Source organism: Aotus nancymaae, unplaced genomic scaffold (assembly GCF_030222135.1).
Source record: "Aotus nancymaae isolate 86718 unplaced genomic scaffold, 86718_ANA_hifiasm-v0.15.2.pri h1tg000077l, whole genome shotgun sequence".
In the NCBI taxonomy this organism is placed as follows: Eukaryota; Metazoa; Chordata; class Mammalia; order Primates; family Aotidae; genus Aotus; species Aotus nancymaae.
The window spans coordinates 16,622,209-16,638,261 of record NW_026988492.1 but is presented as its reverse complement, the minus strand read 5'-3'; the positions used below and the strand labels follow the sequence as shown (position 1 = coordinate 16,638,261).

The 16,053-nt window shown below is 40.8% G+C and overlaps 1 protein-coding gene across 3 annotated transcripts in view; it reads left to right on the top strand.

The window, feature by feature from the left end:
* TMEM236 (transmembrane protein 236) overlaps positions 1 to 16,053 on the top strand; it is a 54,634-nt gene that overhangs the window by 5,778 nt on the left and 32,803 nt on the right. For all 3 annotated transcript variants that reach the window (XR_010339487.1, XM_064368392.1, XM_012465448.3), the window contains exon 2: positions 13,540 to 13,612. Coding sequence is in view for 2 of the 3 variants with exons in the window: in XM_064368392.1 (XP_064224462.1) it covers positions 13,540 to 13,612 (73 nt within the window). In the remaining variant the exon portion in view is untranslated. The remainder of the gene's footprint in view (positions 1 to 13,539; positions 13,613 to 16,053) is intronic.

Here is a 16,053-nt window from a genome sequence, read left to right as displayed (position 1 = left end):
TTTCATAGATCCTGAACATTCATGATTTAATGTTGATGAGACTTATCTGAGAGCTTCCCTGAAGGTCCAGGCTGGTGTCATGAGCCCCGTAAGACAGGTCTTCAGGAGAGAGTGAGTCATTAGTCAGTAAAGGGTGTGTCCCAGGAATATATGTAAAAGAAAGCTAGCCTGGATTCAAATCCTAGCTTTGACATTGACTGAGAACTTATGTGTGTTATTTGAATTCTTTGAGCCTTAATTCTTTCATGAGCACAACAGAGACAACTTACTTTCTTTCTTAGAGTGTTGTTTTAAGAAACTTCCTAAGATCATGTATATAAAGTTCCTAGCATTGTCCCTGGTCTGTAGTAATCACCCAATGAATTAAGTGTTATGACCTCAGACGGAAGTTACTATTTTCATTAAAAATGTTCTCATGTTTAATCTTCAGAATGACTCTAAAAAGTGGTAGAAGTGATAGTAAAACAGAAGGAAAATAGATGTTGTCAGTAATATCCTTGATTTTGGAGAATTTTGTAGGTTTCTTTTATTCTTGGAGAAGAATGAACACCAACATGGTGAGATGATTAGCATCTTAGACATATTTTGCATTGAGTTATTACGTTTTATTTTATGTTATATTTACGTTTTATTTTGTTACATTTTTCATTTCATTTTCTCACTAGACCTACATGCCAGTGTTGTGAAATTGACCAAGTAGATGTAATTCCCATTTTATAAGGGAGGAAACAATTTCAGAGAGCTTGAAACATACACTAAATCGGTGCTGGAGTCTGAACTTTAATCCAGTACCTTCCTCTACTCCTGTTAACACTTCCTGATTTTCCTGGAATTATGGCTCCATTCTAGGGATGCCTTCCAGAATTCATAATCCACAAGGGAGATGCTCGGGGGAATGAAGAAAGCTATTTATATACACATCAAACTGTGTATTCCAGGAAATAAGAGAACTCTCTTCCTGGAATATCAGTAGATGTGTGATACCATTGAGTTACGAGGCTAGCCTGAAACTGGGGCAGATCTTCATTGAGAAGGTACATTGGTGGCAGGATAGTCCTAGAGTATTTGTGGAGATTCCCAGACTGCCTTGGGACCTAGAGCTATATTTTGGATATTCTTTTTTTGTTTTTTGAGATGGAGTCTCGCTCTGTCGCCTAGGCTGGAGTGCAGTGGCATGATCTCGGCTCACTGCAACCTCTGTCTCCTGGGTTCAAGCGATTCTTCTGCCTCACCCTCCCAATTAGCTGGGATTACGGGCATGCACCTCCATGCCTGGGTAATTTTTGTGTTTTTTTAAATAGAATTAGGGTTTCACCATATTGGCAAAGCTGGTCTCGAACTCCTGACCTTGTGATCCGCCTGGCTCGGCTTCCCAAAGTGCTGTGATTACAGGTGTGAGCCACCATGCCTGGTCAGTTTTGGATGTTCTTTTGAGTCCTTTGGAGTACAGTTGCTTTAGACCATGAACTTACCAGGAATCCTGGGCAAGGCAAGTTTGAAAGACCCTAACATTCTGGCAACATTTTACTTGGCTTAAGTTTTTAACATATTCCATGAGATTTTGCTGTTGATATGCTTCAGGCAATGGTGGTGGTGATCATGGTAGTAGTAGCTGTTGTAGTTGTAGTAAAGTAAGAGCAAGTATTTATTGAGCAATTACTATGTACCAAGCATCATTTTAAACACAATGTTTGTATTATCTTAGTTGATTTCCTAATCTGGATAGTCAAGAACAATGGTAGTCTCCACTTTACAAATGAGGAAATCGAGGCAGAGGGGTTTGAAGATCACAGAGCCAGTGAATAGTTGAGCCAAGGCTTCCCCAAGGGAGTCTTGAGCCCCTTACTGCTCCGCGATTGTCCCCGCACCTGAAACACACAGCACTGTGACATCTGTGCTCTGCTGGACACACGGGCTAACCTGACGGAAGTGGATCTCACTTTTCAGCACCTCTGAGAGATGGTTAATTGGTAAGACCCCATTAACTAAACACTGCTGCTTAGCAGTTACTTCTCAGAACATTCCAGTTGCTCTTTCTTTTCTTTTCTATTTATTTTATTTTATTTTTTAGACGGAGTCTCGCTCTGTAGTCAGGCTGGAGTGCAGTGGCATGATCTTTGCTCACTGTAACCTCCGCCTCCTGGCTTCGAGGAATTCCCCTGCCTCAGCCACCTAAGTAGCTGGGACTAAAGGTGTGCACCACCACATCTGGCTTTTTTGTTTGTTTGTTTTGTATTTTAGTAGAGATGGGGTTTCACCATGTTAGCTGATCTCCTGATAGTCTCGATCGATCTCCTGACCTCATGATCCGCCCACCTCGGCCTCCCAAAGTGCTGGGACTACAGGTGTGAGCCACCATGCCTGGCCTCCAGTTTCTCTTAGTGAATCTACTATCTGTCATGTTTAACATTTTCTTTTAGATTTATTGGCTATTTGTATTTTCTAAAAATCATATATTTTTGTCCTTGATCTTTTTCTGTTGGTATGTCCATTTTTTTTGCTATTGATTTATGAGTTCTATGAACATGAAGAATGTTGATTTGTTTTAATTGTACAATATCATCAAGCATTAAGGATGTTGAATTTGATGTAGCATGTATTTCAGGGTTATCATCAGTCTTTTAATTTTACTTTGGTGTTTTTGATATAGAGAATGCTTAATTTTCATGTAGTTTAAGCTATCAGTGTTTCCTTTACAGTTTGGTCTTGGGCATTATACATTAAAAGGATCTGTAATTTTGTCATAGTTGACTGTAGACTTTATCTTCCTTGCCCTACTATGCCCTGTGTATTAGTCTGTTCTCATTCTGCTAATAAACACATACCTGAGACTGGGTAATTTATAAAGGAAAGAGGTTCGATGGACTCACAGTTCCACATCACTGGGGAGGCCTCACAATCATGGCTGAAGGCAAATGAGGAGCAAAGTCACGTCTTACATGGCGGCAGGCAAGAGAGCATGTTCAGGGGAGCTCCCCTTTATGAAACCATCAGATCCATGAGACTTGTTCATTATCATGAAAACAGCATGGGAAAGACCCGCCCCTGTGATTCAGCTACCTCCCACTAGGTCCCTCCCATGACATGTGGGATTCTGGGAGCTACAGTTCAAGATGAGATTTGGGTGGGGACCCAGCCAAATCATATCACCCAGTAAACCAGCACGAATGTATTTACTTTTTATTTTCTCTCCTCATCCTATGCAAGAAGTCACCACATTCTGGCAATTCTTTCTCTTCATCTCTCTTGCATCAGCTTCTTGTTTTCCATGACTGTTTCTCTCATCCCAATTAGGCCCTCATTTCCAGACCATCGAAGCTTGAGTTTCTGATGTGGTTCCTTCATATTTTCATATATTTAAATCCAGTGTCAGACCTGATTCGTCCTGATTATTTTTATTCAAGGAAAAATGAAGACTGTTTCATTAACTAACGCTTGGGCTCTGGCAGCCTTCACTCACTGGTCTTCTTGCTTTTTGCTTTTCTCCCATCATTCCCTCCCAGTTCGTGTCAATAGGGTAATCCTCTTCTTAAAAAAAAGTTTTCTGGGGCAGGCTCAGTGGCTCACACCTGTAATCCCAGCACTTTGGGAGGCCAAGGCGGGTGGATCACTTGAGGTCAGGAGGTGGAAACCAGCCTGGCCAACATGATGGAACCCTGTATCTACTAAAAATACAAAAATTAGTCAAGTATGGTGGCTCGTGCTTATAGTCCCAGCTACTCAGGAGGCTGAGGCAGGAGAATCACTTGAACCTGGGAGACAAAGTTCCCAGTGAGCCCAGATCACCCCAGTGCACTCCAGCCTGGGTGACAGAGTAAGACTCTGTCTCAAAAAAAAGAAAGTTTTCTGTACTTCAGCCCCACCCCTTAAAAATCTCCTCTTCCCCTTGCTTTTAAATCAAATGCTAACATTATTTCACTGCATCCTGGAACTGGGCAAACCATTAGTGTTCATCTACAAAATGATTTCTCACAATGCAAATAGATGAGAGCCTACCTCTGATGCTACAGAGAACTCACTACTTTCTGTGGCTTTAATTAGTAGAACTTATTCCCTTATGTTGAAACAAAACCTATCACTATGTAACTCTCTTTCCCATCCGCTGTGTAGACTTCACTTCCCCTGCCCTTTCTTTATAAACTAGTAAAATTTGACCGTGGCCGGGAGCTTTGTGCATCGCTGCTTAGGTCCTCATTTCTATTGCATTTTGAGCACTCCCATCAGGTCACGTAATGTAAACTGCCACTTGTATGATGACAACTCCCCAAACTGTGTCTCCAGGGATGAGTTCTCTGAGCTTATGTATCTGCATCAAACTTTTCCAACATTTGAAGGCAGTGGCATCATTCTGCCATCTCAGACACGCCACGTCTCGGTCTGCTAAGTTTTCTCTTTTCCAGTGGGCAGAGTTCCATTGGCCCTTCCTATCCCATGATTTCTGGACTTTTTACTCTTTTGAAAGTCTCCTTGGGATGCTGGCTGGATTTTTAATGCCTGGATATTGTCTCACTGGCACACTAATGTCCTCTAGATGCAGCTACTGACTTCAGGTATTGATATAATGCTATTGGCTTCAATTGCAACCATGTCACCTATTTCATAACACAGTGTATGATTGACTAAATCTCCTAGTTTTACTAGAAATCCTCCAGGTTAACAGTGATCCATGAGTCAACTCTATGGGTTTGTTTAAATGGGTATAAATGTACCTATCTCTGTGTGTGTGTGTGTGTGTGTGTGTGTATGCATATATATATATTTAGGTTTTTGTTGAGAAAGGGTCTTGCTCTGTCATTTGGGTTGGAGTGCAGTGGCCTGATCATAGCTCACTGTAGCCTCAACCTCCCAGGCTCAAGTGATCCTCCCACCTCAGCCACCTGAGGACTGCAGGTGTGCACCACCACACCTGACTGATTTATTAATTTCCTGTAGAGACAGGATCTTGCTACATTGCCCAGGTTGGTCTCAAACTCCTGAACTCAAGCAATCCACCTGCCTCGACCTCCCAAAGTGCTTGGATTATAGACATGAGCCACCATGTCCAGCCTCCCTATGTGAATTCCTCATGTTAGCCAGCATTATTTCCAGGCTACTGCAGGTGCATGCCTTCGTTCTCAGGGACTGCCTCCATCCTCAGGGACTCTGTAGTCCACTGTGGAATCTGGACAGTTGTACATGAAAAAACTAGAAAGTGATAGAAACCACTATGCAACAAATCACTAAATTTTATACGACCCACCACAAGTTCTTTATTATCCAGAGAAGAGCATCATCAAAGCTTAATGCTGACTGGGCACAGAGGCTCACGCCTATAATCCGGCCACTTTGGAAGGCTGAGGCAGGAGGATTGCTTGAGACCAGGAGTATGAGACCAGCCTGGGCAACCTAGCAAGACCCTGTCTCTACAGAAAATTTTTTAAAAAATTAGCTGGGCATGGTGGTACATGACTGTAGTCTCCGTTAGTTGGGAGGCTGCGGTGGGAGGATCACTTGAGGCCATGAGTTTGAAACCAGCCTCATCAACATAACAAGACCCTGTTGTATTAAAAAAGAAAAAAGAAAAAGAACTTGCCAGATGTGGTGGCTCATGCCTGTAATGGCAGCACTGTGGGAGGCCGAGGTGGGTGGATCAAGAGATCAGGAGTTCAAGGCCAGCCTGGCCAATATAGTGAAACCCTGTCTCTTCTAAAAATACAAAAATTAGCCAGGTGTGGTGGTGGGCACCTATAATCCCAGCTACTCAGGAGGTTGAGGCACGAGAATTGCTTTAACCCTGGAGGTGGAGATTGCAGTGAGCTGAGATGGTGCCACTGCACTCCAGCCTGGGCGACAGAGCGAGACTCTGTCTCAAAAAACAAGAAAGGGAGATATCCTTTTTGATTCATCCTTCCTACCCGTCCCTTTCCTCCCTGTCCCGTCGGCTCACCACAGTGCCTTGAACTCAGCAGCTTTTCAGTACACATGGTTTATGGACTCAGGTTTATTAGAAAAACACTGTGCTTTGGAGTAGTCAGAGAAAGTCTCATACGGAAACCTTGATTTGCACTGAGCTTGGAAAGATGGGTGTGGGAGGGCATCCAGAGGAGAAGGATGAGTACATGGAATAAGCTGATGTAGTGAATTACTTAAGGGGTGGGGAAAGACCTACTTGCTGAGAGAGGAGCAGGTGGCGAGACATGAGTTGGCAGCACTGCAGAGCGGTTAGGAGCGCGAGTTTTGGAATCCAAAAGACCTGGATTTGAATTCATCTTTCACTTCCTAGCCGTGGGATCTTGGGCAAATTAATTCAGCCTTCAACATCAGTTTCATCACCTGTTAAATAGGGTTGATACCTCACTCAGAAAGTTGTGTGGAGTTGTTGTATGTAAAATTCTTTCCTGTAGCGCTTGGCCTGTGGTATGATAGGAGCTCGTTGAGTTGTGGTTAACAGCCCAGTGTTATCATGTGTTGGAACGTTAAGATTAGATTTTGGAGAGCCTTAAAAGATGGGCAGGGAAACTTAACTTCATGAGTTAGGTAAAATAATTTATGAGCAGAGTCATTCCCCAAGTTATCATCTGATGCTTTCCATCCACCATGCTTCCTCTGTGAGAACTCTCAGGGCCAGGATGCTCACTGCACACACAGGAATTTTTTACCTAATGTGGCTGAGCTGATTTAGTTCATCCCTAATGGGTCTCATTTCTAGGAGGGTCCTTCTCATTGCCAGTTTATTACAGATGCACACAGAGGGCTACGGGCAGTGCCCTAACTCAGTCTTTCCTGTGGAAGTTATACCCCGCCCACGTGTCCTTTCCTTTAGCCAGTCGTACTATGGTTGCAAACTTGCATTCTTTTCAGCATGAATAGTCTTTCAAATAAGTGTCTATGATATTTCTAATGTAAATTCTCTTACTTGTATATTAGCTTCCTAGGACTGCTCTAACAAAGTATCACAAACTTGGTGGCTTAAACCACAGAAATTTGTTTCAAATTCGGAAATACCTAAAGGTTTGGAGGTTAGAAGTCTAAGATCAAGGTGACGGCAAGGATGGTTCCTTGCGAGAGACGTAAGGAAGGCTCTGCTCATGCCTCTCTCCTGGCTGCCGGTGGTTGCTGGCAATCTTTGGTGTTCCTTGGCCTATGGATGTCTCACTCTAATCTGTGCCTTCTTCTTCACATGGCATTCTTCCTATGTGTTCTCGCCTAGTCTTACCCACCTGCATGTCTGTTTTCAGATCCACCCCCACTTTTTTTTTGAAACTGAGTCTCCCTCTGTCACCAGGCTGGAGTGCAATGGTGCGATCTTGGCTTTCTGCAACCTCCACCTTCCGGGTTCAAGCGATTCTCCTGCCTCAGCCCCTCCAGGTAGCTGGGATTACAGGCACTCACCACCACACCCAGCTAATTTTGTATTTTAGTAGAGACGCGGTTTCACCGTGTTGGCCAGGATGGTCTCGATGTCTTGACTTTGTGATCTGCCAACCTCAGCCTCCCAAAGTCCTGGGATTACAGGCGTGAGCCACCACTCATGGCCTCAGATTTTCACTTTTAAAAAGGACACCAGTCATATTGGATCAGAGCCTCCCGTTACACCCCATTTTCACTCGATGACCTCTATAAAGACCCTAGTTACACCGGGCATGGTGGCTCACACCTGTAATCCCAGGACTTTGGGAGGCTGAGGCAGGTGAATCACCTGATGTCAGGAGTTCGAGACCAGTCTGACCAACATGGTGAAACCCCATCTCTACTAAAAAATAAATAAATAAATAAATAAAAAGAAAAAAACTTAGCCAGGCATGGTGGCGAGCACCCGTAATCCCAGCTCGGGAGACTGAGGCAGAAGAATCTCTAGAACCTGGGAGGCAAAGGTTGCAGTGAGCCAAGATCGTGTTGTTGTACTCCAGCCTAGGCAACAGAGCAAGACTCTATCTCAAAAAAAAAAAAAAGACTGTATTTACAAATAAGGTCACATTTTGAGGTACTGGGGGTTGGGACTTAAACATGTCTGTTTTGGGATATACAATTCAACCCATGGCATTTCACTCTCTGACCCCCCAAAATTAATGTTCTTTTGGTGTGCAAAATAGACTCATTCGTCTCAACATCTCCAAAAGTCCTAATCGTCCCAGCATCAACTCTAATTCCCAAATCTCAGCTACACATCATCAACTCAAAATCCCAAAACCTTCCATCAAAATCATCCAAACAAGTTATAAGTGAGACTTGGGATATGATTCCTCCTGGGGCAGAGTTTCTTTCCATCTGCAAACCTGCGAAGCCAGACAAACAGTTACTTACTTCTCACATACAGTGGTGGGGCAGCATAGACGTTACCATTCTGAAAGGGAGAAATTGGAAGGGAAAGAGGAGTCATGGGTCCCTCAAGAGTTCAAAAGCTAGGCAGAAAAATCCCACTGGCTTTTAAGGTTTAAAAATAATCCTCTGTGTCTTGATGCTGATTCCTCTGGGCTCATCATCCAGGCCTATGAGGGTAGCAGCCCCAATCCCTCAGCCTTGGATGGTCATGGCTCTGCCCTGTGGATTCATGGTGGGCACCTCTGGGGTTGTGTTTGGAGCCACAAGTCTCCCCGGCTTTGGAACCACTATCAAAGTCATTTTTCCCTTTTTCAAAAGATAACACATTTGCAGCCAAATAGGTTTATCAACCCATTTCATCCCTAAAGTCCTAGAAGTACAACAGCATTTCTTCATTTCGTCTTATCTCTGCCACCTTCAGTCCAAGCCAGCAGTGTTTCTCCTGAGATGGTTGGCTGGATTCACAAACCGTAACCTTGATATTCTCTTCCGAACATGCTTATCATTTGCAATATGGATAGCCTGAGAATTTGCCAAATTTTCAAGTTCTAGCTCCTTTTGGCTTAAAATTTTCTGTTTCATTTTCTCTCTCTTCCTTCACTCACATTTTATTATAAATAGCAGCAAGAAACCAGACTGTGCCTTCAACACTTTTCTTAGAAACAGCCTCAGCTAAGTATCTGAGTTTATTACTTACAAGTCCTACTTTGTATCCAATAGAACACAGTACGGCCAAATTTTCTGTCATTTCATAGAAAGGATCATCTTGCCTTCAGTTTCCTATAATATTTTCCTCATTTCCATCTTCAACCTCACCAGAAGCACCCTGGGATTCATATTTCTGGCAATACTCTGTTCATAACAATATATCTGTTCTCTAAGATGCTAAAAGCTTTCTCTATAACCCTCCTCTTTGCTTTCTGAGCGCTTACTAGAATCTCCTTTAACACCTGTGTTTCTACCAACAGTCTCTTCAAGGCAATCTAGGCTTTTTCTGTCACACATCTCACAACTCTCCCAGTCTCTACTCATCACTCAATTCCAAAGCCTCTTGTACACTTTTAGGCATTTGTTACAGCAGCATTCCACATTCCAATCACAAAATCAGTGTAAGTTTCCTAGAAATTCCGTAGTGAAGTACTACCGACTGGATGGCTTAAGCAACATAAATTTATTGCCTCAAAGTTCCAGGGGTTAAAACACAGAGATCAAGATAGCAGGATTGGTTCCTTCAAATGGATATGAGAGAGAATTTGTTCCATGTCTTTCTCCTTGCTTCTGGTGGTTTTTTGGCAATCTTTGATGGTTCCTGGCTTGTAAATGCATCACTCGGATTTTTGCTTTCATCACATGGTATACTTCCTAGGTTTCTTCACAGTCTTCCCTCTGCAACTCTATCACCAAATTTCTCCATTTGTATAAGAACACCAGTCATATTGGATTAGGACTCACCTTAATGATCTCATTTTAACTTGATTATCTCTGTGAAGCTTATTTCCAAATAAGATCACATTCTGAAGTACTGGGGTTTGGGATTTCAATGTATCTTTTTTGGAGACACCATTTGATCTATAATACTCAATAAATTATAAGCATTTCCAGCCAGGTGTGGCAGCTCACACCTGTAATCCCAGCACTTTGGGAGGTCAAGGCGGGTGGATCAAGACCAGCCTGACCAACATGGTGAAATCCCGTCTCTACTAAAAATACAAAAATTAGCCAGGTGTGATGGTGTGTGCCTGTAATCCCACTACTCAGGAGGCTGAGGCAGGAAAATCACTTGGACCCAGGAGGCGGAGGTTGCAGTAAGCTGAGATCATGCCATTGCACTCCAGCCGGGGCAAAAGAGTGAGAGTCTGTCTCAAAAAAAAAAAAAAAAAAAAAAAATATTATAAGAATATCCTAGCAGTAAGTCAAGATTTTCAAACACAGGTTAGCATATCTTCTAGTTAAATAAAACATACACTTTGGTTGTTATATATTTATGAATGAGTCCATTCATTTAGTATTTATTGAATTCCTACTATGTGTCAGACATTGTCTAGCATCATGGAGTTCTTGAACTTGGATGAGAAACAATTTACATTGTTTCTTTCATTAACCTCTAATTGAAAACTACCAATCTTTTCTGATATGGATGTTGGTGGCAAACCACAGTAGTATTAGCAGGACCTGTAACTTTATTACATAGAGCTTTTTATGCCATATATCACAGATCTTTTCATATCACGCAACAGTTGTAGGAGAGACTTCAGTATATGGCTCTGTCACCTAGGAGTGCAATGGCATGATCTTGGCTTGCTGCAACCTCTGTCTTCTGGGGTTCAAGGGATTCTTTTCCCTCAGCCTCCCAAGTAGCTGTGACTACAGGTACATGCCACCACACCTGGCTAATTTTTGTATTTTTTCGTTTTTTTAGAGACAAGGTTTCGCTGTGTTGCCCAGGCTGGTCTCAAACTCCTGGGCATAAGTAATCCACCCACCTTAGTCTCCCAAAGTGATGGAATTACAGGCTTCAGCCACTAGGCCTGGCCTGCTCCAAAGAAAATAAAACAAGATAATGTGTTCATAGATAGACACATAATATTGTTACATCAAACTTTACAAAGAATTTGATTATTACACAATTCTTAAAAAAAAAACTGTAAACTGTATATAATTTTAAAAAAAGATTTTGGGTAATTAAAAACTTTGGATAATTTCAAGATAATTGATTTATTTTCTTAAAATCTGTGTATTTTATTTTACTCATTTAGCAGTGTTGTCCTGAGAAGTGTTCATCGAGTTCACTAGATTCTTCAGAAGTTTCATCACCCAAAAAATGATTCAGAAACGCTATTCGAGATGCTGGAAATAAAGTAGCAAACAAGTCATTGAAGGTCCCTGCTTCCACAGAACTACCTCAGGGGATGAGGAAAGGGGAAGATGACAAACAATAAACAGAGAATCAGCAGATTTTTAGGTAGTTATAAGGGCTGTGAATACAACTCATATGCACACGTGCATGTGTGTGCATGTGTGTGTGTGTGTGTGTGTGTGCGCCTGCCTGTATGTAGAAGAGTAGGAGTAATAAGAGAAACCAGATCATGTACAGCACGTAGACTAGTGTAATAAGTTTCAATTTTATTCTAATCACATTGTGTGTCCATCAAAGTTTTTTTTAATTGTGATAAAATACACATAATGTAAAATTTACCATCTTAATCATTTTAAGGTACAGTTCAGTGGCATTAAGTACATTCACATTATTAACTATTGCCACCACCATCCATGAGACTTTTTATCTCGCAAAACTAAAGCTCTGTACCCATTAACCAGTAACCCCCTTCCGTTCCTCATGATTGGAGCAGTAACATGATGTGTCTGACATTTTAAAAGCATGGCTTCATTTAAAAAGCATGAAGAAAATGTTGCTAGGCAAGAATAGAAGTGCCAACAGGAAACCAGTTAGGGAATATGGCAGACGAGAGGTGACAGTGGATGAACTATGGTGTTGACAGAAAATGGGTTTGAAATGGACTTTGGCAGTAAATCAGACAGGATTAGATGATGGGCTGGAACAGGTATGGAGGAGGACTTGGGTTCTGTTTGGACATGGTAAGTCTGAATTGCGTCTTTGCCGTCCAAGTGGAAGTCTCTAACAGTTGGGTAGACAAGTCAGGGTTCAGGAAAAACAGCAGAATATATTGTGGAGTCCTGGGCAAATGATTGATATTTGAAGCAATGGGAACAGATGAGATTATCCAAGAAGATTATATAGATAAAGAACAGGCCCAGGAATAATCTTGGTCACTGTCATTGTTTAGAGGTCAAGTTGAGAAGAAGAGAACTTTATGAGTGGTTTGTCCAATCTTACTTAGAGAACTTAGTGCTGTAGGAACTTGGATCTAGGCTCAGACAAACAGACAGAGCTACCAGTTGAAAATTCCATCAAACTAGTCTTAGCCAGGTTGTACTGCGTCTGGCTTTGAGACAGGGGCAATCTCATCTTCTAATTTACATTTAAACCTAGGACTTCTAAGATGGTGCTGGGATGGGGGAGGCAAGACAGCATCACAGAGAAGTTGTTTTATTATTATTTTATTCTTTATAATTTCAACTTTTATTTTAGATGCAGTGGGTACATGTGCACGTTTGTCACACTGGTATGTTGCATGATGCTAAGGTCTGGGGTGTGATTGATCCCATCATCCAGGTAGTGAGAATAGTAATCCAAGAGGTAATTGTGCAACTCTGGCCCCTTTCCACCCTCCCCTCTGTCATGGTTCCCAGTATCTGTTCCCATCTTTATGTCCACGAGTACCCAACGTTTAGCTCCTGCTTATAAGAGAACATACAGTATTTGGCTTTCTGTTTCTGAGTCAATTCGTTTAGGATAATGGCCCCTAGCTACGGCCATGTTGCTACCAAGGACATGATTTCATTCTTTTTTATGGCTGTGGAGAAATTAATAATTTAAAAGCATTCAACAAATTATTGAATGTAGAAAACATAATTATATAAATGGAATTAACATCATATTAACAAAGCAAAGAGAAGGTAAATATTTCTTTGTAGAAAATCTTTCAGTAAATATCTTTTGTCATCCCAGAAATTGAGGATGCTAAACATACATTTAAATTTTATCTGTCATATGATAAACTATTTTATACATATTATGTATCAATAGCTATTTGGTTGGTTGATCATGTAAGGTTTAAGAAGTGGTCCAAAATCAAGTTTGAAAAATTATGTCATTTTTATGTATGTATGTTATTTTTTTGGTTCCAGTAAAAAAATTTTTAATGTTTTTCAGTGGTCTTTCAGTATCTAATAGTTTATCATCTCTAAATGTACTTTTTGAAAAATAAATTTTCCAACATGGGGTATAATATAACTTGAAATTCATGCTGTTCATTTATTCAGTTGTCCCTACAGCCTGACCTCTTGGGTAGGATTTTAATTAATGAATTATGAAAATGTTGAATGTCATTTGACTTGTGATTTGATGCTTTTAATAGTTTGTGGTTTGCTAATTATTTGGAAATCTCTCACCCCTTTGTTCCAGAAGCAGCATTCTGGTTTCTGCATGTGTTCCTCTTTGCCATACTCAAACATTTGGGAAATGGAAATAGGGAAGCAGCAGCTTCTTAGAAAAGCTGTAGATGAATGGAACAGGAACTGCAGAGTTAGCAACATGTAAGAGGAACTGTCGATCTTGTCCATGATTGCTTTGGCTTATTTTTTCTCCTTTGCTAGGAGACCTGTTCTGATGATGTGTGTGGTCCTCACCACACTGCCCTGCCTCACCTTTTCCATAGCAGTGACTGAGGTATGGAATTTTGATTTCTTCTGCTACAAGATTCTGAAGTTTTATAATTTCTTGTTATTGGAATTTGATAGAGCAGCGTGCTCAACAAATTTCTTGACATTTATGTAATCCAATATTCCAGGTTGCAATATATGTTATTTAAAGTACTAAGATCGTTTTTTACCTCTGTGATTGTGAAAGAAAGTCTAATAGCCAATTTTTAAAAAATTACTTTTGTGTTTGTGTGTATGAGATAGAAATGAAATTTGAACATTTAAAAAGTGAAAAATTTGAAAGGTGATTTATATTTGTTTCTTCTGTCAACCTGATGTTTTTCGTGATTGTCCCCAATTCTAAATGAATACAACACGATCTAAGGGAAGGACCACTTATATTGTAACACCTTGATAAGATGTCCATTGATAAATAATTTGCATGTGTTATTTATTTGAAAGTAATGCTGAGTTTATGTTTTGACCAAATATAGCTTCAAAAGGTCTTGGATAGACACCTGCAGGGCAGGAATATTTTAGGCAGAATTTTCAGGCTATGAGCACTTCATTATCCAAGAAGGTCAGAGAAGAATGCCCCACTAATCTTATTAATTTGCAAGGTGCCGTGAAAGATAATTTTAATTTCCCCAAAGCATACTTGATTTAGTTAAATTACTTAATTTACCTTGTGATGATACTTCACTTATATGTGAAGCAAATATTCACTAAGTGTATATTACAGGCCAGGCACTATTAGGTACAGGGGATAGGGGACTTAGGAAATATGGCAGAGTCTCTGGTATAATTTTCTGACATTAGAGAGAAAATAAACAGGCAATTAGAACAAGTATCACAAGTGTTATGAGACAGGTCAGTACCGAGTAATGTATGAGATTAGAAATTACATGGTTGTTAGAATGCATCATAGGTGCTACTAGAATCCATCATAAATGCTACATTAGGACAATATAGGAATGCGTGAAATAACTTTGGGAGATCATACAGGTGTGCTTTGCATCAAATGAACTGCAACAGTTGAATATTTCTCTCTAGATCTGTCTTTTCCCCTCCCAAAGACCTTGTAAATCATTTGGAAGGTTCCTAAAAGCTGTAAAAATTCTGTTTACAACTTTTCAAGAAACATTACTGCAATAAACTGATGGCACATCTGGAGCTTCATAGCCCTTTTTGGTTCTATTTTATGATGTCTCATCCATTGTTCCTCTCCTCCCCTCCCCCCCTTCCTTTCCCCTCCCCTCCCCTCTCCTCTCCTCTCCTCTCCTCTTTCCTTTCCTTTTCTTATTTAATTTTCACCAAAGTATAACATATATAACACATAAAAAGTATAGTAACATAGGAATACCACAAAGCAACCCCCAGGCAAACATCGCTCAGGTCAAGGTCAAGAAGGAAACTTTGGCCAACTCCACACCAGTGTTCCTTTATTGTATTTTATTTTTATATAAAAAACCCATGGCTTGCTCTTTTTTTTTTTTTTTCATGCTTCTTTTAATGACTCCCTTTCCCTCCTTTCCAGAAGTCACTTCTTACTTGGCTTCTGATACTGCAGGCTAGTTTGTTTGTTTTTGAACTTTTTCCAAGGAGAAATCAAATGATATCTGGCTTCTTTTATTTAAAATATGGTTGTGAGGGTCATTCGTGTTTTTTTGAATACCAGAAGCTCATTCAGTTTCAGCGTAGAGTATTTCCTTATATGAAAAGATCATAATTAACTTATGTTCTACTCTTGGTCGCCATCTTGCTTGTTTCCAGTTTCGGCAATTACAAATAATGTGGCTGTGAACATCTGTGAAGGTGTCTTTTGGTGTGTACGTATTTCTGTTGGTTACATGCAGGAGCAGAATTGAAGAATCATGAGATATTGAAATGTTAAATTGCGAGAGATAAGCTCAAACAGCTTTCCAAATAGATTGTACTGATTTTTACAGCATCTCTATAGAACTTACCAGCAGAGAAGGAGCATTCACCACTTCTTGGATTGTGTCTTTTTTTTTTTTTTTTGGAAACAGAGTCTCGCTCCCCAGGCTGGAGCATAGTAGCACGTACAATCTCTGCTCACTGCAACCTCCGCCTCAGGGTTCAGGCAATTCTCTTGCCTCAGCCTCCCTAGCAGCTGGGATTACAGACGCCCACTCCATGCCCCGTTAATTTTTGTATTTTTAGTACAGACAGGGTTTCACCATGTTGGCTGGGCTGGTCTTGAACTCCTGACCTTAAGTGATCCACCCGCTTTGGTCTCCCAAAATGCTGAGATTATAGGCCTGAGCCACCATGCCCAGCATCATTGTGTCTTTTTATTTCAGCTCTTCTGGTGGGTGTGATCCTGAATCTCTTTGTAGTTTAAATTATATTTCTCCAGTAATTATCAAGGTTGAGCATCTTTTCATTGTGCCCATTTTTTTATTGTGTTGCTTATTTTTTAAAAATCTATTTGGAAGACTTATATTC